The sequence below is a fragment of the Chlorocebus sabaeus genome, chromosome 17, assembly GCF_047675955.1.
Source record: "Chlorocebus sabaeus isolate Y175 chromosome 17, mChlSab1.0.hap1, whole genome shotgun sequence".
NCBI classification, from domain to species: domain Eukaryota; kingdom Metazoa; phylum Chordata; class Mammalia; order Primates; family Cercopithecidae; genus Chlorocebus; species Chlorocebus sabaeus.
Genome location: NC_132920.1, coordinates 34,730,284 through 34,758,157, shown reverse-complemented (window position 1 = coordinate 34,758,157; position 27,874 = coordinate 34,730,284). Strand labels below are relative to the sequence as shown.

At 42.4% G+C, this 27,874-nt stretch overlaps 1 protein-coding gene and 1 pseudogene across 2 annotated transcripts in view; one reads left to right on the top strand and one right to left on the bottom strand.

Moving 5' to 3' along the window:
• The window catches only part of ILRUN (inflammation and lipid regulator with UBA-like and NBR1-like domains), a 114,348-nt gene that overhangs the window by 71,868 nt on the left and 14,606 nt on the right, over positions 1–27,874 (top strand). For both annotated transcript variants that reach the window (XM_007972885.3, XM_007972883.3), the window contains one exon: positions 22,211–22,560. In XM_007972885.3, the coding sequence (XP_007971076.1) occupies positions 22,211–22,560 (350 nt within the window). The remainder of the gene's footprint in view (positions 1–22,210; positions 22,561–27,874) is intronic.
• On the bottom strand, positions 11,247–14,901 carry LOC140708878 (large ribosomal subunit protein uL30 pseudogene; annotated as a pseudogene).

The window sequence follows — 27,874 nt, the reverse complement described above, 5'->3', positions numbered from 1 at the left end:
GCCTATACGAATTCTCTGCAATTTCCTTCAGAAGATAGAAGCAAATGGAATACTTCCTAACTCCTTCTGTGAGACCAACATTACCCTAATACCCAAACCAGACAAAAATTACAGGAAAACTATAAAACTATTTCTCATGAACCTAGATGCACATATCCTCAACAAAATATTAGCAGATTGAATTTCAAAAATGTGTAAAAAGGCCAGGCACAGTGGCTCACGCCTGTAATCTCAACACTTTAGGGGGCTGAGGCGGGCAGATCACCTGAGATCAGGAGTTCAAGACCAGCCTGGCCAACATGGTGAAACCTCGTCTCTAGTAAAAATTCAAAAGTTAGCTGAGCATAGTGGTGTGCACCTGTAGTCCCAGCTACTCAGGAGGCTGAGGTAGGAGAATCATTTGAACCCGGCGGGTAGAGGTTGCAGTGAGTTGAGATTGTGTCACAGCACTCCAACCTGAGTGACAGAAACAGTATTTGGAGTGAGATTCCATCTCAAAAAAAAAAAGTGTGAAAAGAATTACATGCAGGCCTGGGCGAGGTGGCTCACACCTGTAATCCCAGCACTTCAGGAGACTGAGGCTGGTGGGTCACTTGAGGTCAGGAGTTCAAGACCAGCCTGGCTGACATGGCGAAACCCTGTCTCTACTAAAAATACAAAAATTAGCTGGGTGTGGTGGTGCATGTCTGTAATCCTAGCTACTCAGTAGGCTAAGGCAGAATAGCTTGAATCAGGGAGGTGGAGGTTGCGGTGAGCCGAGATCGCGCCATTGCACTCCATCCTGAGAAACGAGCAAAACTCCCGTCTCAAAAACAAACAAACAAACAAAAAAACAGTTAAACAGTGGGCCAAAGGCCTGAACAGACATCTCACCAAAGTTGCACAGATGGCATGGCATATAAAAACTTATGAAAAGATATTCCCCATTATATGTTTTCAGGACAATACAAGTTAAAACAACTATGAGATATCACTATACACCTATTAAAATGGCCATAATCCCAAACGCCAACAATACCAAATGCTGGCAGGAATGTGGAGCAACAGGAATTCTCATTCATTGCTGGTGGGAATGCAAAATGGTACAGCCACATTCTCTTACCCTCCCATCAGCAGCTGTGCTCTTTGGTATTTACCCAGAGATGTTGAAAACTTATATTCACACAAAAACCTGCACACAGATTTTTTTTTTTTTTTTTTTTTTTTGAGACGGAGTCTGGCTCTGTCGCCCGGGCTGGAGTGCAGTGGCCGGATCTCAGCTCACTGCAAGCTCCGCCTCCCGGATTTACGCCTTTCTCCTGCCTCAGCCTCCCGAGTAGCTGGGACTACAGGTGCCCGCCACCTCGCCCGGCTAGTTTTTTTTTTTTGTATTTTTTAGTAGAGACGGGGTTTCGCCGTGTTAGCCAGGATGGTCTCGATCTCCTGGCCTCGTGATCCGCCCGTCTCGGCCTCCCAAAGTGCTGGGATTACAGGCTTGAGCCACCGCGCCCGGCCCACACAGATGTTTATAGCAGCTTTATCTGTAATTGCCAAAACTTGGATGCAATGAAGAAGACCTTTAGTTGGTGAGTGGACACATAAACTGTGGTACACCTGGACAATGGAATATTACTCAGCGCTGAAAAGAAATGAGCCATTAAGGCACATGGAAGAACCTTAAATGCATATTACCAAGTGAAAGAAGCTGATCTGAAAAGGCTACATACTGTCGGATTCCAACTCTATGACATTTTGGAAAAGATAAAACTATGGAGACAGTAAAAGGATCAGTGGTTGTCAGAACTGGGGGCAGGGAGAGATGAATAGGCAGAATACAGATTTTTAGGGCAGTGAAAAGTATTCTGAATACCACTTTTTTTTTTTTTTTGAGATGGAGTCTTGCTCTGTCACCCAGTCTGGAGTGCAGTGGCGTGATCTTGGCTCACTGCAACCTCCGCCTCCCGGGTTCAAGCAGTTCCCCTTTCTCAGTCTCCCGAGTAGCTGGGATTACAAGTGTGCACCACCACACAGCTTATTTTTATATTTTCAGTAGAGATGCGGTTTCACCATTTTGGTAAGGATGGTCTGGAACTCCTGACCTCGTGATCTTCCCACCTCGGCCTTCTAAGGTGCTAGGATTACAGGCGTGAGCCACCACACCCCGCCTGATATATTAATATAATAGGGGATACGTGTCATTGTACTTTTGTCCAAACCCATACAATGTACAACATAGAGTGAGCCCTAACATAAACTATTGATTTTGGTGATAATGGCATGTCAGTGTTGGCTCATTGATTGTAACAAATAGTACCACTGTGATGCATTGTGTTGATAGGCAGGTTGTGCATATGTGGGGGAAATATCTGTACCTTCCTTTTGGTTTTGCTGTGAACCTAAAACTGCTGTAAAAAAAAAAAAAAAAAACGATCAGGCAAAGTGGCTTATGCCTGTAATTCCAGCACTTTGAGAGCCTGAGGCAGGAGGATCGCTTGAGGCCCAGGAGTTTGAGACCAGCCTGGGCAATATATTGGAAGACCCCCATCTCTACAAAAAAATTTAAAAATTAGCTGAGCATGGTGACATGCACCTGTAGTCCTAGCTACTTTGCTGGCAAAGGTGGGAAGATTGCTTGAGTTCAGGAGGTCAAGACTACAGTGAGCTGTGATGGCACCATTGCACTCCAGCCTGAGCAACAAACAGAGACCCTGTCTTGGAAAAGAGAAAAATAAAGAATCTGTTAAAAAATGCCTCTCAGCCGGGTGCAATGGCTTACACCTGTAATCCCAGTACTTCGGGAGGCCGAGGCGGGGGGATCTTGGGGTCAGGAGATCGAGACCATCCGGGCTAACACGGTGAAACTCCGTCTCTACTAAAAATACAAAAACTTAGCTGGGCGTGGTGGTGGGCACCTGTAGTCCCTGCTACTCGGGGGGCTGAGGCAGGAGAATGGCGTGAACCTGAGAGGCGGAGGTTGCAGTGAGCCAAGATTGTGCCACTGCACTCCAGCCTGGGTGACAGAGATTCCGTCTCCAAAAAAAAAAGAAAAAAAAAAGAAGCCTCTCAATAAGAAAAAATAATGAACAGTAAGAAATAACAACCTTTGAAGTAGGATAGGCTGGAAGGACTTTCCCAAATATGGGAAACTTTACCAGATTTAGTCTTTTAACTAAATTAGATTCATGTTTGGTGATTGGGAGAAGATACTTCATTTCTAAATTGAAAGAAGGTGGGCAAAAGCACAAACTCTGGTTAAGCATGACTAGTACACTTTTGGCATTCTGTGGGAAAGAATGGGAGATAGATTGGAGATCACAATACTCTTTGATGAAGATTAACACCCACTGGTCATCTGTAAGAGAGTCGAGTAGCTAACCATCACGGATCAAGGTGTACAACTTCAGCATATCTGACCAAGAGAACATGTGTATACTCTGCACATCAGATGTGGGTGAGTGGTTTGACTGCCTTTTGTAGGACTGAGATGTCCAGATGGCCATGAGGGAGTTCTAAGTAACCCTATGAGAGATGTTGATAGAGATGTTAATTCAGCACCTACTCAGTCTGGTGCTGAATTAATGTCCCCAAAGCTCTGTGCTCACATTTGAACCAGGAAAATACCTTGGCCCATGAAGGGCATGTGGTGGAGATGAGAAAGAAGGGATGCTTGGTAAAGTTGGATAAGACCAAAGAAATGAAGAAGATAGTGGGAAGAAATAGGGGAAAAAAGGGGGGAAGGGAGGAGGAGGGAAAAAGAAGAAACATTTAGGAAGTTCTGCTTTGTTGCTATATTCAACTCTGACTTCTGTCAGTGAATTTGATGACTAAAGAGCTAGTGTAGTTCTTTTGGGAGAGAATGCTGAGGGGGAGAGGTTGCTATTTTATTTGTTCTGCTGGTTCTTGCAGTGGTCCAGCTAGGTTTTTGATATTGATGGGAAGCAGTTTCCTTGAAGCCAGAAACAAAGACCATCCTCTTTCAGGAGGAGAGGGAAGAGAGAGCAGAGTTAACACAATGTATTATCTAAGATCTCTAGGAAGCAAAAGCTTTCACTAAGAGTAACTAGTTACCATCGGTAATGATGTCTTATACTTTTTGTTCATAATTGTATCCAAGATAGGGTTTGAGTTTCTTTTAAAAGACCAATGAGGCTTATATCTTACTTTGTTTTTAGTTGTTCAAAACTAACAAATTAGCTCTGTAGAAGTTAAACCTCACCTTGGAAGATGTACCAGAGGAATGGGTGGTGGTTGTTTTTAAATGTTGGAATTTAAAGTTGAATTAGGTGGTCGGGCGTGGTGGCTCACACCTGTAATCCCAGCACTTTGGGAGGCCCAGGCAGGTGGATCACCTGAGGTCAGGAGTTCGAGATCAGCCTGGTAAACGGTGAAATCCCATCTTTACTAAAAAAAAAAAAAAAAAAAAAAAAAAAAAAAAAAATTAGCCAGGTGTGGTGGCGCATGCCTGCAATCCCAGCTACTTGGGAGGCTAAGGCAGGAGAATAGCTTGAATCCGGGAAGTGGAGGTTGTTGTGAGCCGAGATCATGCCATTACTCTCCAGCCTGGGCAATAAGAGTGAAACTTCATCAAAAAAAAAAGTGTGAATTAGGTAATTAGTTGGTAGTCTAGAATTTGACTTTCTGGTTATTTAATTAATAAATACTTGGAAGTATTTCTTGAGTATCTTATTCTACATTTTACCCTTTGATGAAAATCTCATGGGTATCAAGATGCACCAAGTATGTCCCAATTATACTGGTTGATAAATTCACCAGAACTGGTGAAGGAGGCTGGGCACGGTGGCTCATACCTGTAATCCCAGCACTTTGGGAGGCCAAGGTGGGCTGATCACTTGAAGTCAGGAGTTCAAGACCAACCTGACCAACATAGTGAAACCCCGTCTCTACCAAAAATACAAAAATTAACTGGGCGTGGTGACAGACACCTGTACTCCCAGCTACTTGGGAGGCTGAGGCACGAGAATCGCTTGAACTGAGGAGGCAGAGGTTGCAGTGAGCCGAGATCATGACACTGCACTCCAGCCTGGGCAACAGAGTGAGACTCAAAAAAGCAAAACCAAAAACAAAAAGAAAAAGAAGTGTTGGAGGAGTAAGAATACCAGCCATTTGTCTTCCTATTTGCATACAAAATGGACAATATTTAAATGTTAAGCCTTTTTATCCAATGTTATATTTAAGTGCTTCTCAGCATTAATGCCAAAATGATTTTATGCCAGCTGTGTAGATTTGCCTCTTAATGTACTGTAGCTATCATTTTGATTTCCTGCATGTCCTTAAACACAACTGTACTTTGAAATTTAAATTAGTAATTAAAATTCTTAAGTATAGTTTCATGCTATATTACGTTTTTTTGTGGTAGTGCTATTACCCACTCAGATTATGCTTTTTTCATAGGCTATAGAAGTTTAAATTATTAGGATAATATTTCCATCTTTTCTGCCAGGAAGTATTTTCTCTGTGAGTATTAATTATTTTCTGATTAGTGGAATCTCAAAACTGACCAGGGGTGGGGTGGGAGTGTTGCAAGGTATCATCAGTAAGCACTAGACCAGGAGTAAAGAAGATCTGACTTCTAATTCTAATTCTGCCACATAATAAATTACTGATTGGCCTTCAACAAATAACAGAATCACTAGGCCTCTGATGTTTTTGTTTTTGTTTTGATTAATTGTGGTAAAATAACACATACAATTTATTGTAACCATTTCTAAGTGTACAGTTCACTGGCAATAAGTATATTCACAAGCATCACCATTATTCACCTCTAGAACTCCTTTCATCTGCAAAACTGAAACTCTGTACCCATTAATACTCCATTTCCCTTCACCCCAGCCATTGGAAACCGCCATACTACTGTCTCTGATTTTGACTACCTTATGTACCTCACATAAGTGGAATTATATAGTATCTGTCCATTTGGGACTAGTTTATTTCATTTAACATTATCAAGGTTCATCCATATTATAGCATGTATCAGAATTTCCTTACTTTTAAAGGCTGAATAATATTTTGGTGTATGTATATATTACATTTTGTTCATTGATCTTTTTTTTTTTTTTTTTTTTTTTGAGATGGAGTCTCGCTCTGTTGCCCAGGCTGGAGTGCAGTGGCCGGATCTCAGCTCACTGCAAGCTCTGCCTCCCGGGTTGACGCCATTCTCCTGCCTCAGTCTCCTGAGTAGCTGGGACTACAGGCGCCTGCCATCTTGCCCAGCTAGTTTTTTGTATTTTTTAGTAGAGACGGGGTTTCACCATGTTAGCCAGGATGGTCTCGATCTCCTGACCTTGTGATCTGCCCATCTCGGCCTCCCAAAGCCCTGGGATTACAGGCTTGAGCCACCGCGCCCGGCCTGTTCATTGATCTTTTACTGGACATTTGGGTTACTTCTACCTTTTGGCTATTGTGAATAATGCTACTGTGAATGAACATGGGTGTACAAATATCTTTTTGAGACTCTGTTTTCAGATCGTTAGGTTATATACCTAGAAGTAGAGTTGCTGGATCATTTGTCAATTCTACGTTCAATTTTTTGTGGAATCGTATTGTTTTCCATAGCAGCTGCACCATTTACATTCCCAGCAGCACACAAGGTTTCTAATTTCACCACGTCCTCACCAACATTTGGCATTTTCTGGTGTCTCTAGGAAGCAAAAGCTTTCACCAAGGGCAACTAAGCATTTTTTTTTAGTAGTAGCCATCATAATAGGTGTGAGGTGGTATCTCATTGTGATTTGATTTGCATTTCCCCAGAGATTAGTAATGTTAAGTATCTTTTTAAGTGCTAATTGGCCATTTGTATTTTTATAGAAATGTGTATTCAAGTCTTTTGCCCATTTTGAAATCAGGTTGTGTTTTCTGTTGTTGAGTTCTAGGAGTTCTTTATATATTTGAGATACTAACCCCTTATGACATATATGATCTGTACATATTTTCTCTCATTCCATGGGTAGCCTTTTCACTCTGTTGATTGTGTCATTTGATGCACAGTTTTTGATTCTGATGTCCAATTTATTAGCTTTTGGTGTCATATCCAAGAAACCATTGCCAAATCCAATGGGATGAAGCTTTTCCCCTATGCTTTTTTCTAGGAGTTTTATAATTTTAGCTCATATGTTTAGGTCTTTGATCCATTTTGAGTTAATTTTTGTATATGGCGTAAGGTAAGGGTCCAACTTCATTCTTTTGCATGTGGATATGCAGTTTTCTCAGCATCGTTTTTTGAAAAGACTGTCCTTTCACCGTTGAGTTGTTTTGGCACCCTTGTTGAAATCATTTGACCATATACACAAGGTTTGTTTCTGGGCACTTTCTTCTATTCCGTTGGTCTATATGTCTGTCTTTCTGCCAATACCACACTAGTTTGTTTGTTTGTTTTTGAGATGGAGTCTTGCTCTGTCGCCAGGCTGGAGTGCCGTGGCGCAATCTTGGCTCACTGCAACCTCTGTCCCCCCTGGGTTCAAGCGATTCTCCTGCCTCAGCCTCCTGAGTACCTGGGACCACAGTGGTACACCACAATGCCCGGCTAATTTTTTGTATTTTTAGTAGAGACGGGGGTTTCGCCATGTTTGGCCAGGCTGGTCTCAAACTCCTGACCTCAAGTGATCTGCCCGCCTCGGCCTCCCGAAGTGCTGGGATTACAGGTATGAGCCACCATGCCGGGCCACCTTGTGATAAGTTTTGACATCAGGAATAAGTTAGTCGTCTTTTTCAAAATTATTTTGACTGTTCAAAAATTTTTAGCTCTTAGTGATGCTAAGATTAAAGGATTCAGGTGGTAACAGGCTGATCCCTCCATTGCAGAGGTCTTACCCATCAATCAATATTTTGCATAGCGGTTTCATCAATTTGTGATGATTGCCTAAATCATTTCATTAGAATTTACAAAGTAGTGATTCCTTCTACTTTTATCAGCTGGAATTCTTTTGAAGTGGAGGAATCCTTTTCTTCATCAACAGTGACTTATCTTGAAATTTAATTTCTACCAGAAAGGCTGGTTAAATGCTTAATTCTTTACCTTTAATTTTCAATTGTTAGAGTAAGAACGTGATGCTCTCGTTGCTTTCAATGAAATTAATGAAGAAGAATTAAAGGTTTGATTTGATTTCCCCCTTTTTGTAGGTGTTGTTATAAACTCTAGATTCTATATATGAAACCTGTTTTAGTTCATTGCAGATAGTGGCTAAGGAATATGTATTTTTAACACATAAACCACATGATCTTGATGGAGGTAGTTGGTCTGCAGAGCAGACTCCTATAAAGTAGTGTTATGGATTTTAAAACCGTTACTGTTTTGTTGTGTATGTCTTCCCTACCAAAGATGGTGTCCATTAAGAAGTTAGTGTCCAGGCCGGGCGCGGTGGCTCACGCCTGTAATCCCAGCACTTTGGGAGGCCGAGGCGGGCGGATCACAAGGTCAGGAGATCGAGACCATGGTGAAACCCCGTCTCTACTAAAAATAGAAAAAATTAGCCGGGCGCAGTGGCGGGCGCCTGTAGTCCCAGCTACTCGGGAGGCTGAGGCAGGAGAATGGCGTGAACCCGGGAGGCGGAGCTTGCAGTGAGCCGAGATTGCGCCACTGCACTCCAGCCTGGGCGACAGAGCGAGACTCCGTCTCAAAAAAAAAAAAAAAAGAAGTTAGTGTCCAGTCTTATCAAAGGCAGATGTTATCAACATAATTTATCATTATTTTAAAATGTATTATTGTATTTGAGACAGGGTCTCACTTTGTCATCCAGGCTGGAGTGCAGTGGCACAATCATAGCTTAGTGCAGCCTCAAACTTATGGGCTCAAGCAGTCCTCCCACCTCAGCCTCCTGAGTAGTTGGGACTACAGGCATGTGCCATGATGCCCAGCTAATTTTTAAATTTTTTTATAGAGACAGGGTGTAGCTGTGTTGCTATACTTGTGGGCTCAAGTGATCCTTCCTCCTTAGCCTCCTGAGAGGCTGGAGACAACAGGCATGAACCACTGTGCTCTACAATAATTTATATTTAAATTAGCAATATTAAATGTTAACATATCTTAGTAAGGAGGTCTCTTCTGCCTTCAATTTACTGTCATTGTTGTAGTTCTGCAGGTTAAATGAGACACACCTGATCCTCAGACGTTATCCTTAACAGTGACTCTAACTTCCAACAGGGCAATGCAGTAAACAGTTTTTTAATGCTACTTATGGTGCTAAGTACTTTCGCATTAACAATTTGCTCCTTACTGAGCACCTGCCTTGTGCCAGTCACCATCCTAGGGAATTTACTTATCTCCATTTTTACGGTGTCCCACCTTGACTTAATTTTATTTTTTGAATATGTGAAACATTTTATGATTCCTAAGTCAAAACTTATTTACATAATACATTTAGATGGATATAATATATGTCCATCCCTGCCCCCTTCAGCTAGTCCCATCCTCCTGCTATAGGGTACTCATTTTTATTCATTGTTTTTTTCTTTTAGCACACACTATCAAATGTATATAAATTTGCCCCTTTCTAATAGAAACTTATAACTACAGATATTGATCTTCATCGTGTTGGGGGCCGCACCGGGGGTGGTGGAGAATGAAAGAACACACACAAAGACAAAGACACACAGAGAACATGGCGGCCGCACTCAGAGCCTCCGTCTCACTTTATTTATACTCCATAAACCTCAGGTCAGTAGAAAGAATGCAATGCAAAACAAACTTTCTTTTCCCACATGTAACCTTTTACTCAGTACCTTGTTTCTATATTCTTTCTTATCTACCCGCCTTCTTGGCGCCTACGGGAGTTTATTAAAAGTTCAGTTGGAGATACTGTCCTTGAGTCCTATCTATTTTTAGCATACTGTTTTCAAAGGCCCCTGCACATCGTACTTTTTTTTTTTTTTTTTTTGAGACAGAGTCTTGCTTTGTCACCCAGGCTGGAGTGCAGTGGTGCTATCTTGGCTCACTGCAACCTCTGCCTCCCAGGTTCAGACGATTCTCCTGCCTCAGCCTCCCAAGTAGCTGGGACTACAGGCCCGCACCACCATGCTTGGCTAATTTTTGTATTTTCAGTAGAGACGGGGTTTCACCGTATTGGCCAGGCTGATCTTGAACTCCTGACCTCAGGTGATCCACCCACCTCGACCTCCCAAAGTATTACAGATGTGAGCCACTGTGCCTGGCCACTTTTTTTCACTTAATATATATATCCTAGAGAGCACTCTTAAAAAGTAATAGAGGCCAGATGTGGTGCCTCATGCCTGTCTTCCCAGCACTTTGTAATGCTGAGGCAGGAGAATCACTTCAGCCCAGGAGTTGAAGACCAGCCTGGGCAACAAAGGGAGACCCCATTTCTACAAAAAGTAAAAAATTAGTCAGGCAGGGTGGCAAGTGCCTATATGTAGTCCCAGCTACTCAAGAGGTTGAGGTGGGAGGATCACTTGAGCCTGGGGGAGGTCAAGGCTGCAGTGAGCCATGATTATGCCACTATACTCCATCCAGCCTGAGTGACATAGTGAGACTCTTTGTCTCAAAAAAAGGTTAATGGAAATCCTCATTTCTTCTGTGATATAGAAGAAATGAAGATCCTTCTATGTCTATATTCTGTGTACCTACTGATGGACATTTGAGTTGTTTTAAATTTCTTGCTGTTAACGAATAATGCAGTATTCTTAATTTTCCTCTAATAGCTTCTTCCTCATCTCTCTGCCCTCGTAGCAAAACTTCTTTGCAAATGTACCAGTAATAATTGTCTCTACCTCCTGATCTCTTACTCTCACAAATTCTATGTAGCTCTCTATCCCCAGTACTCCACTGAAACTGACCACTCTTTTCAAGCTCTCCAGTGACCTTTGTGTTGCTACATCCAATGGTTTGTCCTTAGTGATCTACTGACTTGACTTACTAGCAGCACTGGACCCAGCTGGTGACTCTGTCTTCTTGAAACACTTGTCACTAGGCTTCTAGAACACCATAGACTCCTGGTTTTCCTGTATTGTCAGGATCGTTCCTTCTCTGTCTTTTCTGATGCTCTTATTATTGAATGAATACATTTCTTCTCCTTCCTTATGGTGTCAGCTGATGGCTGAGCTGGGTGGGCCCATTTCAGGGGAGGGCAGTCATGCAAAAGGGAAGACTGTAAGGAAAGGGGTGATGGGGTCTCTGCATCTATGAGCTGGGAGGAGGAGGAGGAGGAGGAGAGGAAGGTATCTGGGGTCAAAGATCACCAGGAACAAGCCTGTAGTCTTGACAAAATCAGATTATTGAAATGATGCAGTGAGTGAAGGCACTTCAGAGTAACTGTGGAATGCCGTGGAACAGGAAGGAGGAGGGAAGCATCTTTTGTAGGGCTTGGGTTCTATCTAAAGGATTCTGAGGAAGCTTTAAGGGATGCTTGGTGGGACAAGGGTCAGTTCTGGATTGGTTGCTGTTTCTGAGACAGGATTAGGTAAAACAGGAATAATTAGGGTTTAGGTGTTGACATGAAGCAAGGGCAGTTTAGCAATTGGGTATCCTCAGTAGTAGATGGCGATAGCAAACCAGGTCTGGAAGCATTATTGCTACTAAGGCAGTAGCCACACACAGAGAGGGTCATTAGGACATTTTACTGCTGCTGCATGACCTTGGGAGAAATAATATTCCCTCTTAACTTTGTACTTGTCTTTATCTGTGTCTGTCCTCCCAGTCCAATTATGGGAAAGTTGCTTTTTCCTTTTTCATTCTGAACAGATTTTCATTTTTCAGCCCCAGCCAGGTTTTTACTCTTTTAATTCCAAGGCACTGATTTCCTGGATTTGGGAAGCAGGGATCCTTGTTTCCTAAGATTTGAGGGAAATAAATAAGTGATTAAATGATTGCTGTACTCTTCCCTCCCCGTGTTTAAAGGAAAACCTCATATTTTTGAAATAGGGCATAATGTGGAAAAATTGTGAAATAGGAATAGTTTCTTTGTTGTTTCCCCTTCACTTCTCCTTTCAGTGCGTTTCTTAGGCTTCTCTTCTCTCCTGTGTGAAATTGTGCCCATTGGTTGATCTGATTTGTTGCTCTGATGATTAGATTTAAGGTTTTTTGAGGGGCATTTGCATTTTAAAAGGAAATTCCTGGGTATAATACTAAATACTAAGGAACAAGTTTCTAATGCACATTTGAGGCAAGAGGTGGTAGAGTGAGAATGGGTAGGGATGCGAAGTTTCCAGAGGTTGTCCTTCAGCAGTGCTCTGCTGCTGGTGGAGTCTAAGCCTCAGAAATCAGAAGTCACTGAGAAGGTAATGAACTGGAGCCTGTCTCTACCCTTTTCCCCTTTAGGTGCTGAGGTGTAGGTGGCATGTTGATAGATGGGGTGAAAGAATCTGAGTGCCCACACATGTGTCAGGGGAGCGTGGCTACTGTGCTGAGTAAATTATGTGGCAGTGCAGACTAGAAGTTGAGACTAGAGATCAGCACCAGGACAACTGGAAGTTCCTTCTTTTCACAATGGTATGCACATACTGCTACCTTAGCAGTTCTAAGAGACACACAGAAAGATGTCAAGACCTGCTCATGATACTGCCTTTTTTTTTTTTTTCCAATTTGAGAGCATGTACTGTTTATTAACTGGCTAGATTAGAAAAATAATCATGGTAGATGCCTTAGTTCATTCTTCTAATAAGCCTGTTGATCTGGTCTACCCTGTTTCCACCATCTCCACCTTCTACAAAATGGGTAGTTTTTTCTTCATTCCACTTCATGCAGAAGATAATTTGAAGGGCCACAAGAAGTTATTTGCTTCTTTGAAGCATTTTCCAACAGTATAGATCTCATGATCAAATCCTTCATGCAGGTGATGCCATATTTACCAAGAGGTCAAACAATCAAGGTGTTGTCTGTCAGAGCAATTCACTTCTTACTGATTTTGCCATAACCATGCTTGTAGGGTAGTTCATTTACTGACTTCAGATTTGGGTACTCCTATGCAGTATATGGTTCTGTAATCCTCAGCATGTTAATTGAAGCCTGTTGAACTTCACAAAGGTTCCATTAAAGATTTGATGAAGGCAAAGAAGCTGCAACATGTTTCAGACCTTTGGGTTCACACCATTGATACCTCTGATCCTGATGACAAACGCCAGTTTGGGTTCTGCAGGTACATAGAAGTTGCCAGCTTTTCTTGCCATCCTCGCCATTTGAATTTCAGTTCTGTGCATCTGCCTATATTCCTATATTCCTTGTGACAGTGCTTTGCTTTTTCATAGATAAGCTTCCTCCTTGCCTTTCAAAGCATCTCTTGGGCAAACTTTTTTCTCAAGCAATTGATCTTCAGCTCTGCAAAATTCCTTCACTTTTTCTTAAGAGTTTCTGGCACAGCAGGAACCTTCTCTTTGACACCCTCCATGGTTCAAGCCTGAAAAGAGCATAATACTGACTTTTGCACTGCCTACTGTTGGGACATGTTTCAGTCCACTTTCAAGCCTTTCTCACTGAAGCTAGACAGTACATAGCCAGCTTTTCTATAGAGATGAAATATGGCCTGCAGTTTATAGCTCAGCAGTGGACTGCAGCCAGACCCCTTTTGTTTCTTGATCCTCAGGGGAAATGTGAGGTTCCTGTTCTGCTTTGAAGATCGGTTGATCTTCCTTCCTAAAGGATTTGAACCCACAACCTCCAAATCTGGAAGTGGCCTCCACCATAATCTTCATGTTGACCTTCACCAGGCTTTGCCTTCTGACACCAGGGCATTCATGTCTCACAACTCCCAGGCACAAGGAGTGGTGGTTGCTCTAAAGATCAGAAGCGTCCAGGAGTTTAGTCTTAGCTATACTTTTAACTACTGGGAGGTGTCCATGTACATTAGATTTTTGAAAGTGGTGCTTTCCCAAGTCCCCTGACCTTTCCCCTTGGGAAGCCCAGAACCAAGTGGAGGCCTGTTGATGAAGCAGTGTATTGTTTGGTTTAAGTGGTTTCTCTTTACAACTGCTGGTCAGAAGCAGGCTCTGGGATTAGTCAAGCAGCCTCAGCCCAACATCCACATCAAGATGATGGTGGTTCAGTTGTATGGTCATTGATGTAACCCTAGTTTGAAGACTGTTAACTGACCTGTAATGTTTTACTGGGAAAGGGAGCGTTTCCCTGCAGATAGGACTGGCTTCTGTCCTCAGCTGATAAAACAGTGTTTTTGAGGCTTCTGAAGGACTTGGGCACATGATGGTTCCCTGTTTTTGCCCTACTACAACCTTGTTCTACCCCTTGCTAGATATCAAAGCACTCTCTTTTGCTAGTCAGTTCTCTCTATAGAGAGTGGTCTTCATCTCTTTTGCAGTTTTTGTTTTTGTTTATGTTTGAGATGAAGTCTCGCTCTGTGTTCCAGGCTAGAATGCAGTGGCATGATCTCAGCTCACTGCAGCCTCCCCCTCCCAGGTTCATGCGATTCTCCTGCCTCAGCCTCCACAGTAGCTGGGATTACAGGTGTGTGCCACCATGCCTGGCTAATTTTTGTATTTTTAGTAGAGACAGGGTTTCACCATGTTGGCCGTACTGGTCTTGAACTCCTGACCTCAGATAATCCGCCCACCTCAACCTCCCAAAGTTCTGGGACTACAGGTGTGAGCCACCATGCCTGCCCTCTGTTGCAGTTTTACCTGTTAATTTCTGAAATATGATTTTCTAATACTGTACCAATTTTTTTAGTGGACTTTATATTTTGTAATCATTAGGTTTACAGAGAAGTTGCAAATACATTCTTATATACCCAGTTTTTCCTATCGTTATCACCTTATATTATTATAGTACACTTGTTAAAGACATCAACATTGGTATATTACTATTAATTGAACTCCAGACTTTATTTGGATTTCACCAATTTTTTCACTAATGACCTCTTTCTATTCCAGAATCCAATCTAGGCTACCACATTACACTTAGTTGTCATGTGTCCCCATCTCCTCTAGTCTGTGACAATTTCTCAGTCCTTCAGTGTTTTTCATGACCCTTGACTGTCTTAAGGAATACTGGCAAGTATCCTGTAGAATGACGTGTAATCTGAGCTTGTCTGATGTTTTCCTCATGATTAGACTGATGTTATGGGTTTCAGGAAGAATACCACAGAGGTAAAGTACCCTATCAAGGATACTTGATATTCATCTAATATCATTGGTGATGCTAACCCTAATGGCTTGGTTAAGTAGTATGTTTGCTGGGTTTTTCTATTGTAGAGTTATTGTTTTTCCTTTTCCCTATTAAATTTTTTGAAAGCAAATTGTAAGGCTAGCCCACTCTCAAGGAGGGAATGGGAGATGTATGAGATGTATGGAATTAAGCTCTACCTCTTGGAAACAGGGAGTATCTACATATATTGTTTGGAATTCCTCTGTGAGGAAGTTTGTCTCTTCTCTCCCACTTATGTGTATAACACATGTATCTTATTTTTTTGGAATGGAGTCTCGCTCTGTTGTCCAGGCTGGAGTGCAGTGGCGTGACCTCTGCTCACTGCAAGCTCTGCCTCCTGGGGTTCCCGCCATTCTCCTGCCTCAGCCTCCCAAGTAGCTGGGACTACAGGCACCCGCCACCACGCCCGGCTAATTTTTTGTATATTTAGTAGAGATGGGGTTTCACCGTGTTAGCCAGGATGGTCTCGATCTCCTGACCTGGCGATCCACCCACCTTGGCCCCCCACAGTGCTGGGATTATAGGCATGAGCCACCACACCCAGCTGGGATTCATGTATATTTATTTTATACTTTGGATTGTGACTTAAAACTATGTTATTTATTATGTTGCTCAAATTGTTCCAGCTTTGGCCAGTGGGAGTTCTTTCTGGTTGGTTTTTATGTCCCTGTGATATGCCCTTATCCTTTTGTTCTTTGACCACTTTCTTTCTGGTACTATAGGATGTTCCAGATTCATCTTGTATTTTCCATGCCCTAGCCGTAGAATCAGCCATTTATCCAAGGAGCTCTTGTGCTTTTTGTTGGAGAATCCTATATAGAAACCAAAATCTGGGCACTGGGTGTGTTCATTGCTACTGGGGTGTCATAACTTCTAGTCCTTCTTGGCAAACAAGCTAGATAATACATGTATGCACACTGACTTTTGTATATAGACATATCTACAACTGATTCTGTATTTCTTCATCTATCATAACCAGGAACTTATATTGACATCTCTGACTTTAATTCAGTACCACAGCATTCATTTTTATAATGCCTTCCTTTCTTGCTTATCTATAATATCTTCAAAAGTGAGAAACCTTGTTCCCACTATCTAACATCCTTTTACTTCTTTGTTCAGCCTCAGTACACATGGACAGCAGTTTCAGAATTATATCCCATCAGAAACAAATTTACCATTTGGGAATGTTGCACTGATTTTTACAATTTTATTTTACTGGAGAAATTATGGATGTGTGTATATGCTGATTGTGATGTGATTTGACCGTGATGCTAGCTTTTACATGTATGCAGACATTTTTTATCTGACCATAATCTATAATGTCTTTGTATGTCAGTATGAATCATTAAGATTTACGGATGTGGGCTCCAAGTTAAACATTTTCCTTTTATTCTCTTACATTTATTTTAAAAATTTGATTGGTTTTGGTTTTGTTGTTGTTGTTGTTACTTTTTTTTTTTTTGAGACAGAGTCTGACTCTGTCATCCAGGCCAGAGTGCAGTGACGTGATCTCAGCTCACTGCAACCTCCACCTCCTAGGTTCAGGTGATTCTCATGCCTCAGCATGCTGGGTAGCTGAGACTACAGGTGCACACCAGCACGTGTGGCAAATTTTTGTATTTTTAGTAGGGGTGGGGTTTCACCATATTGCCCAGGCTGTTCCGGAACTCCTGACCTTAAGTGATCCACCTACTTTGGCCTCCCAAAGTGCTGGCATTACAGGCATGAACCACTGTGCCTGGCCTCTTTTACACTTATAGTCCAAGATTAAGAAATAGGAAAGCTATGTTCTCTCTTTAGTAATTTATGATGTATTTCTGCAAAAGGAAGTTTATACTATAATAATGAGGTTTTGTCATCTGTAAAAGGGACAAGTTGAATGAGATAACATTTACAGTACTTTCTAGCTCTAATGTTCTGTCTCTGATGCTTTTTATTTTTATTATTATTATTTTTTGAGACAGAGTCTCACTCTGTTGCCCAGGCTGAAGTGCAGTGGTACAACCTCGACCTCCCAAGCTTAGGATATCTTCCCACCTCAGCCTCCCAAGTAGCTGGGTCTACAGGCATGTGCCACCATGCCTGGCTAATTTTTGTATTTTTTGTGGAAACAGTGTTTAACCATGTTCCCTAGGCTGGTGTTGCCATAGGCTGGTCTCAAACTCCTGAGCTCAAGCGATCTGCTCACCTTGGCTTCCCAAAGTGCTGGGATTACAGATGTGAGCTGCTGTGCCTGGCCTCAGGTGCTTTAAAAGAAAATCTCCTTCAGGCCAGACACTTTAAAATCAGGGTCTCCGTTTGCTTTCTAAGTCCTCATTGTGTTCTCATGGCACATGATTCTACCTCCTTGGCTACTTCTTTGGGACATTTTGTGGTCCATTCTTCCTGTTGGTGCCAAAGATCATATGTCTGTGGGTAAAGATAGTGTGGCTTGGGAAATGGGACTGATTTAACCATAGCTTTAGCTCCCTGGGTACTTGGGTTCCCACATTCCTGTTAGGTGTGAGTTTTTAAAGCTATACTAAAAGCTGGGTGTTCTCAGTCTGCTTTAACTTGAATTATGACCTTGAGCCCATCACTTTTACCTCTAGACTTCACATTTTTAAAATCTAGAAAATGAAGCAGTTTCACTGGATGATCTCTTACACTTGTGGTTTTATTATAACAGATGGTAAAATATCTGGCTAGCAGCCAGTTCTTATCTCAGTAATCAAGGCATTCTGGTAAGAATTGGGAATGGTCATTGTCTATGAAACAAGCTTATTAGGCCATCTTTACCTTTTCTTTATTTTGTCATTTGTTTGACTAAAAATAATACAGTAGGCAGGGGGTGAACACATTCTGGAATGTAAGGTCTGGAAAGTGGTACAGGATGACTGAGATTGTACCATGTAGAAGGTGTACTTTGCTGTTCATGATGACCCATTGCAGCAGTAACTTAGGAGGGTCAGAACTGATATTTATTGTTGGTATTTATAAATCAGTGGCTTCTCAAATGACTTTCCTTTTATAGCAACTATGTAGAATCTGTGTACAGAGCTGAGCAATAGCCAATGCAAAGAGAGGGGAGGTGGCTTAAGTATGATAAGTTCTGGTGAGTCATACTAAAGACATTTTTGGCCAGTGCAGTGGCTTATACCTGTAATCCCATTACTTGGAGAGGCTGAACCAGGAGGATTGCTTGAGCCCAGGAGTAACAACCTGGGCAACATAGTAAGACCTCATCTCTACTAAAAATTTAATTAAAAAAAAAAAAGACATCAAAAAGAGAGAGACAGAGACAGAAAGAAAGAAAAAGAAAGAGAGAGAAGGGAGGGAGGGAGGGAGGGAGGGAGGGAGGGGAAAAGAAAGAAAAGAGAGGGGGAGAGGGAAAGAAGTCTCACTATGTTGTCCAGAATGATCTCAAACTCCTGGGCTCAAGTGATCCTCCTGCCTCAACCACCCAGAGTGCTGGACTTACAGGTACTAGCCACTGCACCCAGCCTAATGATGCTTTAGTTCTAAAGAGGGAAAAGGGGTGGTGGTAGGTCATTAGTCTTATTTATGGATAATAGCTTTCTCATAAGCATTTAGTTTCCTGAGCTAAGAGAATGAAGCATATGACCTGTGGCTGAGTAGCTGTGTGCCAAATGTATCGTGTACTTACAAAAGAATTTATTTTTAAAACAGATAGGTGGTAGACGAGAAGTAGGAGTAAAACTACAGGTTGAGTGAGTATCCCTTATCTGAAATGCTTGAGACCAGAATTGTTTCAGATTTTAGATTTTTTTTGATTTTTGAATATTTGTGTTATATCAGTTCATCATCCCTAATCCAAAAATCCAAAATCTGAAATGATTCAATGAGCTTTTCTTTTGAGTGTCAGATTGGTGGTCACAAAGTTTTGGATTTTCGAATTAGGAATACTCAGCCTATATTGTAAGACAGGGCATATCTGTTTGGGAAAAGCAAATAGTAGAGTGAAGGAATGCTATCTTTTGTTGGAAAGCTAGGATAGGAGAGCATGGAATGATTCGTCCTCAGACTGCCTGCTATTGGATTGACCCACTTCATTGGATTGATTTATGAGATTGAGCTTTGAACACAGGTCCTCTGACGCACTGTTCCTAGCACTGTCCCAGATTTTCAAGGGAGGTGGCACACTACATGTGCAGTGTTGTCAAGAGGTTTAACTTTTATGATGCTAGTTTACATGAAGATTTATATTTTCTTTAATGATAAGTGTATCTGGAATGAATGCACATTCCTGTGAGTCATGCTAGTGCTGCTGGTGGCTTTAATTTCCTCTTCTCAGAGGAGAAAGAAGTTGCTAATTCCAGGAGTGAACAGCAGATGTCACTGCATCTCCACTTACTAGGGCCTGACTCTTAGCTGTTTGGATACAGCCAGTTCTTAATACAGCTCCCAAACCTCTAAGTTTTTATGGTTGTGTGATACCCTGAGATTCCCTTTTTTTTTTTTTTTTTTTTTTTTTTTTGAGACAAGCTCTCACTCTGTCATCCAGGCTGGAGTGCAGGGGCACGATCTTGGCTCACTACAACCTCCGCCTCCCAGGTTCAAGCGATTCTCCCATCTCAGCCTCCCGAGTAGCCGGGACTACAGGCATGCCCCTCCACACCCAGCTAATTTTTGTATTTTTAGTAGAGACAGGTTTCGCCATGTTGGCCAGGCTGGTCTCGAACTCCTGACCTCAACTGATCCACCCACCTCGGCCTCCCAAAGTGTTGGGATTACAGGCATGAGCCACCATGCCCAGCCAGGCTGCCTTCTTTTGATATACAGCCCAAATTAAAAATTTAGAATAAACACAGCCTAAGAGAGTTTTCCTTAGTTTCCTTCACTACTTGTTTTTAGTGTTTGTTCTAGGATTATATTATCTCTATTTCTAGGTAGCTAACTGGTGGAATGTATTTGCATTTTTCTATCAACCTTTCAACAGTTATTTAGGAGCCTAGACAATTTTTTGTATTTGTTTTGAGTAGGGTTCACACAGTTAAAAGCTTCTTGGCCTTTCTGTGTTTTGCTTTTTGAAAATCTTCCAGCAGGAATGTGTGTGTCTCTGTTCTCTGGAGTGAGGTGCTGAACATCAAAGGAAACTGCTACTTTCTTATTTTATTTGAACCCTTAGCTTTGGCACTTGAGCAAATCAAGAACTGAACTATGACCAAATGTCCTATGGTGCATCTATTTAAAAATACATGTATGGTTTAATTGTGGATAGGTGGTAGGGTTTCCCTCTATAGTCATGGACTGCATAATGATGTTTTGGTCAGTGATGGTAGTCCCATACAATTATAATGGAGCTGAAAAATTCCCATTACCTAGTGACACTGTAGCTTCCATAACATTGTAGTTTATTTTTTAATGAATTTGGTGTAGCCTAATCGCACAGTGTTTATGAAGTCTACATTAGTGTTCAGTAATGTCCACATTCACTCGCTGACTCACCCAGATCAACTTCCAGGCTTGAAAGCTCCATTCATAGTAAATTCCCTAGACAGGTATATCATTTTTTATCTTTCATATCATATATTTTATTATTCTATGTTTAGATTTTTTTTGTTGTTGTTTGTTTACTTATTTTGAGATGGAGTCTCGCTCTGTCACCTAGGCTAGAGTGCAGTGGCACAATTTCGGCTCCACCTCCCAGGCTCAAGCAGTTCTCCTGCCTCAGCCTCCTGAGTAGCTGGGATTATAGGCACCTGCCACCACGCCCAGCTAATTTTTAAATTTTTAGTAGAGACAGAGTTTCACTGTGTTGGCCAGGCTGGTCTCGAACTCCTGACCTCAAGTGATCTGCCTGCTTCCACCTCCCAAAGTGTTGAGATTACAGGCGTGAGCTGCCACACCCGTCCGTAATTTTTTTTTTTTTTTTTTTTTTAAAGACAGAGTCTTGCTGTGTTGCCTGGGCTGGAGTGCATTGGTGCAATCACAGATCACTGCAGCCTGTACCTCCTGGGCTCAAGCAATCCTCCCACCTCTGTCCCCCAAGTAGCTGGGACTATAGGCGAGCACCACCACAGTCAGCTAATATTTAAATTTTGGTAGAGACAGGGTCTGTCTCTACCAGGGTCACCCAGGCCAGTCTCAAACTTCTGGTCTGAAGTGATCCTTCTGCCTAGACCTCCCAGAGTGCCCGCGATTATAGGCATGAAAAATTGCACCTAGCCTTAGATATGTTTAGATACACACATACTTACTATTGTGCTACAGCTGACTACAGTATTCAGTACAGTAACGGTATAGTAACATACTGTAGAGATTTGTAGCCTAGGAGCAATAGGCTATACCATCTAGCCTAGGTGTGTAGTAGGCTCTACCATCTAGGTTTGTACACTCTATGATGTTCACACAGTGATGAAATTACTTGATGATACATTTCTCAGAACATACCTTCTTCATTAAGCAATGCATGACTGTATGATAGAAAAGCAAAGCAGGTGTTAAGTTGGGTATTTTAGAAATACACCAAATTCTTGGTGGTTTTTGGTCAAATTGCCAGGGTGATAGTATCTTCCATTTTGTCTAGAGAAGTGCTGGTCCTGGCGTAATTATTAATAGGTCCCTCTTTCACTCTCATTTGTCCTCGTTCGGACAACCTGTGGTCATTCTAAATTGCTCCCAAAGGGAAGAGCGTTGGTAAAGTCGTAATTCTCGTAATTGTAAGCATTTTAAAACTCCAGAACTATGCCAGTCCTGAATTTTCTGAGTTAAATACATGTAAAATAAAGTGAAAAACCACAAAGAGGTATTAATTCTAGGAAGAGTAACTTTTGATTTCTATCTATTGATCGTTCTCTGGAATAATGATTTCCAAAGATGACGGTGCATTGGCATCAACTGGTAAGCTTTTTATAAATAGAGTTTCATGGGTCTTACCACAGACCTCTGCTGAATTTATACTAGAATTTGAATTTGACATTACCAAAAATGTAGCTATGCGTGCAATGCAAATGTACCAGGCAGCTTTGTTAGCAAGCTTTTAAAACTAGCATATAGAAGAATGTTTCATTCTATGGTTTGGATAATGTTTGGGGTTTTTGGTGGTGGCTATCTTGGGCCATAAGGGTAAGCCTAGCATTGACATGAGTTACCTTTTTGTTTCAGATGTCATCTGGGTGATTCTCAGTGTGGAGGTGGGTGGACTTTTAGGAGTAACGCAGCAGCTGTCATCTTTTGAAACGGAGTTCAACACACAGCCGCATCGTAAGGTAGAAGGAAACTTCAACCCTTTTGCCTCTCCCCAAAAGAACCGACAATCAGATGAAAACAACTTAAAAGACCCTGGGGGCTCCGAGTTCGACTCGATCAGCAAAAACACTTGGGCTCCTGCTCCTGACACATGGGCTCCTGCTCCTGACCAAACTGAGCAAGACCAGAATAGACTGTCACAGAACTCTGTAAATCTGTCTCCCAGCAGTCACGCAAACAACTTATCAGTAGTGACTTACAGTAAGGTAGGTGCCCTTGGAGAAGAGAAGGGGTAGGTGGTGGGCCTTGGAACTTGTGATACCCCTTCATGGCAAACCTAGAATCCTAGACTGCCGCTCCCCAGAGGAGGTTCTTTAAGACTGCTCAGCTCTCCTGCCAACAGCAACAACGCAAAAGCTCATCCCTTCTCCCCTTTCCCCACCCCCATCTTCACGTCCTGTGGATGTTGCTTCATCCACATTTATAATTTACTCCTGTCTCTCTGCTATAGTTTGGGTGTTGAAAGAGTGAAGTTCTTTACCTTTAGTATTTAAAAAAAAGAAAGAATGTTGCTCAATTATTTATTCTAAATATTGTTGTTGGGCTTTGCTTTATTTACCCTGTTTGCATGTCTTCTTGTTGATGTCTTTTCAGTCTTTTATGGCCCATCGACTTCTTATCCACAATCCAGAGAGGCCCCAGTGATATTTTGACTTTTCAAATATGGTGAATAAGTGAGAGAATTGTTTGTAGAGTTAACTGTGATTTTAAATATTCTGATTGTTGTGAGGCACTCTTCTAGGTGTTTGATTTCTTGATCTGTTTTCTTCTATGCCAGTTGATTAGTGTCTTCCATAGTTTGCTAAGGTGATGATGGTTCCTGGTTGTTGATTTTGGTTGGTTGAATAAAGCCCTGATGCTGGGAGTTCATTGTTGTAGGTGGTTCATGTGGTGGAGTCCTGTGAGCATTCCTGTGTATTCTTCTCTGAATAATAATGCTGCATATTAAGCCTAGCATCCTACCCATATTACCTCATAAACTGTTATGTCTGTCCTGGCTTCAATTCATGTTGGCATTCACCTTAAATTTTAAAAATAAAGTTTATGTTTATTTGAGGGGCAAGTGACTATGTTTTAAGAATGATATTTTTCTGACCGGTAGTTTTATTTTATTTTTATTTTTATTTTTTATTTTTTCCAAGATGGGGTCTTGCTCTGTCACCGAGGCTGGAGTGCAGTGACGTAATCTTGGCTCACTGCAACCTCCGCCTCCCGGGTTCAAGAGATTCTCCTACCTCAGCCTCCCAAGTAGCTGGGATTACAGGCACCCACCACCATGGCTGGCTAATTTTTGTATTTTTAGTAGAGACAGGGTTTCACTATGTTGGTTAGGCTGGTCTCGAGCTCCTGACCTCAAGTGATCCTCCCGCCTCAGCCTTCCAAAGTGCTGGGACTACAGGCATGAGCCACAGCGCCTGGCCCTTTTTTTTTTTTTGAGACGGAGTTTTGCTCTTATTGCCCAGGCTGGAGTGCAATGGCGTGATCTCAGCTCACTGCAACCTCTGCCTCCCGGGTTCAAGCGATTCTCCTGCCTCAGCCTCCCAAGTAGCTGGGATTACAGACATGTGCCACCACGCCCAGCTAATTTTGTATTGTTAGTAGAGATGGGGTTTCACCACGTTGGTCATGCTGGTCTGTAACTCCTGACCTCAGGTGATCCACCCACCTTGGCCTCCCAAAATGCTGGGATTACAGGTGTGAGCCACCATGCCTGGCCTGACCAGTAGTTTAAATGTGGTCTAGATCAAGAGACAAATTAAGAAAACTAGGTGATGTGAGTCCTCTTTCACATGCTCTCATAGGAAAGACTTCTTTCAGTAGTAATAACATAATGAAGGATTGATTTATCGGTTGATTGGGTGGTCATTACAAAGGATTTTGTGGATTAGTGTTAATTGTATAGGGTATAAGAGAAGTAAATTGGCAAGAGAGTAAATTGCCTGTATTTGAGGAAAGACGTTTCACGTCTTAACGCTCTAATAAATAAAATATTTTCTTCTAAGCTCCTATTTCTCTAGTATTTTTTCTTGAATTTAACCCTCCAGAGTCTGTGACTGTTTTGAGTGGTAAATGGACCAGCCCTGGGCTAAGCATGCTTTGTTAGAATGAGAACTTGAGTCTGTTGGGTTTAATGGGAAGACTAATGTTGATTGAGGCAAAACAAACCAGTTGCTCCTGTGCTTTCTCTAATGGAAGCTGCCCCACCCAACTACGAGCTTTCTGGCTTGGCCATCACTGCAGTTTTAGGAGAGAGCTGTGCTGTTCCTGGCCAGGGCACTGCACTTGTCTTCCTGAATTGAGAGACCATTAATTGTTTTCCTCTTTAGGGACTGATGCTTTTTAACCACCTCTGTGATGGTTGCACACAGTCATCACAGAAGGTTGGGAATGTTGGGCTGGTGTTTTCTGCCAGCGTTAATTGAGGTCCTACCAGGGGTTGCTTCTTTTGGAAGGACTGGACTAAGGTGAGGTTATTGACTTATTTCTTGAAGTTGATGAACTCCTGGTATTAATATGTTATCTAGATTTTTCCTGGACTTTGTAGGATCATTTAGAAGTATCATTTGCAAGAACTGTAGAGAAGAACTTCCCATTAGAGATAATATCCAAAAAGACTATTGACTATAATGCATTGAAAATGTGAAACTTAGATGCCAAAGAGAAATTGGAGTCTCCTTTTTTTCTTAATCTAAGCAGAATCCTAGAAAGCATTTATATGAAGCATCGAGCAGGTTCTCTGAAGGCATTTCTGGCTAAAGTTGAGTCAGCTCCACTCTAGCTCTTAGGGCTCCTTAGGAATAGAATAGGGTGTAGGAGGTAGTCATCAGTAAATATTCATACATCTGGGCACTGTTCAGAGCAGTGTACATCGTACATTAGGAGACTTGAGGAATAAAAGGATCCCTACCCACTAGGAGCCCGCAGTACAGTAGGGGATATGAAACATGCATAAAGCAATTAGAGAGCAATTCAGTCAAAATGAAGTATGAGTTTGGTCAGTAGAGAACAACGTAGTCCAAATGTATAATCTGTGTTTTGGGGTTTGTGTGTGTGTGTGTGTGTGTGTGTGTGTGTGTGTGTGGTTTTTTTGAGATAGAGTCTCACTCTGCCACCCAGACTGGAGTGCAGTGGCACAATCACAGCTCACTGCAGCCTTGACTTCCTGGGCTCAAGCGATCCTCCCATCTCAGCCTCCCAGGTAGCTGGGACTACAGGCTTATGGCACTACAGTTGGCTAATTTTTAATTTTTTTTGTAGAGATGGGATCTCCCTATGTTGCCCAGGCTGGTCTTGAACTCTTGGGCTCAAGCGATCCTCTTACCTTGACCTCCCAAAGTGCTGAGATTATAGATGCAAGCCACTGCTCCCAGCCTATGTTGTATGTAATGGCTGAAAGGGTGCAATAAGAGTTAGAGAAGCAGAGATGAAGTGGAGATGGAGTTGAAGGAAAGGGCTTCTCAGAGGATGGGTGAGATTTGGAAAGATGGACAGACAGCAAGGACATGGAGAACAGTTGAAGTGCCGAGGGCAGAGTGAGTAAAGAGATGAAGTGGAGATGGAGTTGAAGGAAAGGGCTTTTCAGAGGATGGGTGACACTTGGGAAGATGGACAGACAGCAAGGACACGGAGAACAGTTGAGGTGCCAAGGGCAGAGTGAGTAAGGGGCCTGCAGTTGCGAGGTATGGGTGATGGACAATGGGAGATAGGTTCAGTTGGTTGCAGTGTGTTTTTTTGATGAGTAGGGATTAAATAATTATACAAATGACGTTGAAAAGAATTGGTTAAATGGAGGACATCTGTCATAAATATGAGTGGACATCTATCATAAATCTTTGCTAAATGTGAGCCTTAAATGCAGAGATAATCCTAAACATTTATATTTGGCTTGAGAATATGTAATTTATTTATTTATAAAGGCAGGCATGCTTGAGGTTCTGAAGTATATACCTGAGGAAGTGATGAGATCAGGTATATATCAGAGTTTTTTTTTTTTTTTTTTTTTTTTTGAGACGGAGTCTCGCTCTGTCGCCCAGGCTGGAGTGCAGTGGCGCGATCCCGGCTCACTGCAAGCTCCGCCTCCCGGGTTCACGCCATTCTCCTGCCTCAGCCTCCCGAGTAGCTGGGACTACAGGCACCCGCCACCTCGCCCGGCTAGTTTTTTTTTTGTTTTTTTTTTGTTTTTTTTTTTTGTATTTTTTCAGTAGAGACGGGGTTTCACCGTGTTAGCCAGGATGGTCTCGATCTCCTGACCTCGTGATCCGCCCATCTCGGCCTCCCAAAGTGCTGGGATTACAGGCTTGAGCCACCGCGCCCGGCCCAGAGTTATTTTTTAACTATTTGTATGGGCTAGGCATGCTGCTAAGTACTTTACATGTATCGTCTCATTTTTGGATGAGGAAACTAAAGCTTAGCTGGCTAAGTAACTTGCCTAGTATCACACAGCCAGTGAGAGGTAGGGCTGGAATTCAAGTTCAGGTGCCACATTACTAAAAGGTGTTTGATGGTAGGTGAACCTGAGCTTTCCCTAGATCCTCCTGTTGGGCTGGAGGTTGTGTGGGGGAAAGCTTGCATTGAGTTGATGACTGGTAGTATCAAGGTGTGAATGAGGAGGAGTTTAAATAAGATACACAACCCTTATATAATCTGATCATTGACTATGGCATCTTTTGAAGAGCTCCAGTGTTTGCTGGGTCTTTAAAGTAGTGACTTCTTTTTCTGGTTGATAAAAAAAGATAAAAGTATTTTTACACTCAGGGTACCCAAGCCATGTGGTGTTTATAGTAAATTAGCACCCTTTTATTTGTGAATGAGTGGAGAGGAAGAAAGAGACCTTTGGGGCTCTGGAATTGGGAAGTGTTTTCCGTTCAGCCTAGGTGCCATTTTGTTGTTGTTTGTTTGTCTTTTGAGACAGGAGTTACTCTCTGTTGCCCAGGCTGGAGTGCAGTGGCACAATCTCAGCTCACTGCAACCTTCGCCTCCTGAGTTCAAGCGATTCTCCTGCCTCAGTCTCTTGAGTAGCTGGGATTACAGGCACGCACCCCCACGCCCAGCTAATTTTTTGTATTTTTAGTAGAGAGAGAGTTTCACCATGTTGGCCAGGCTGGTTTCGAACTCCTGACCTCAAATGATCTGCCCTCCTCGGCCTCCCAAAGTGCTAGGATTACAGGCATGAGCCACCGCGCCTGGCTCAGGTGCCATCTTTATCGGCTAGGTAGGAGGGGTGCCTGAGGTGCTAGTGTCAGGGATCGCTGAGTTGGCAATAGATCTGATTAACTCCAGAGAAGTCCCTGCTTGCCATCAAGTCTGGGAAAGAACGTGATACTCTGGAAGCCTATGACCACAGTTTTAGCAGGCAGGTAGTTTCCTACTGCCTCCATAGTTACAATTTAACTTGCTAAGGTTGGTAGGATGAAGGTAAAAGATTGCTTTAGGCACCTGCACTATGAGGGCTGGGTGGATATGTCAACAGAATGGCACATCTGTCAGTGCCAGGAACTGGACACTCTGGAGTCCTTCCCA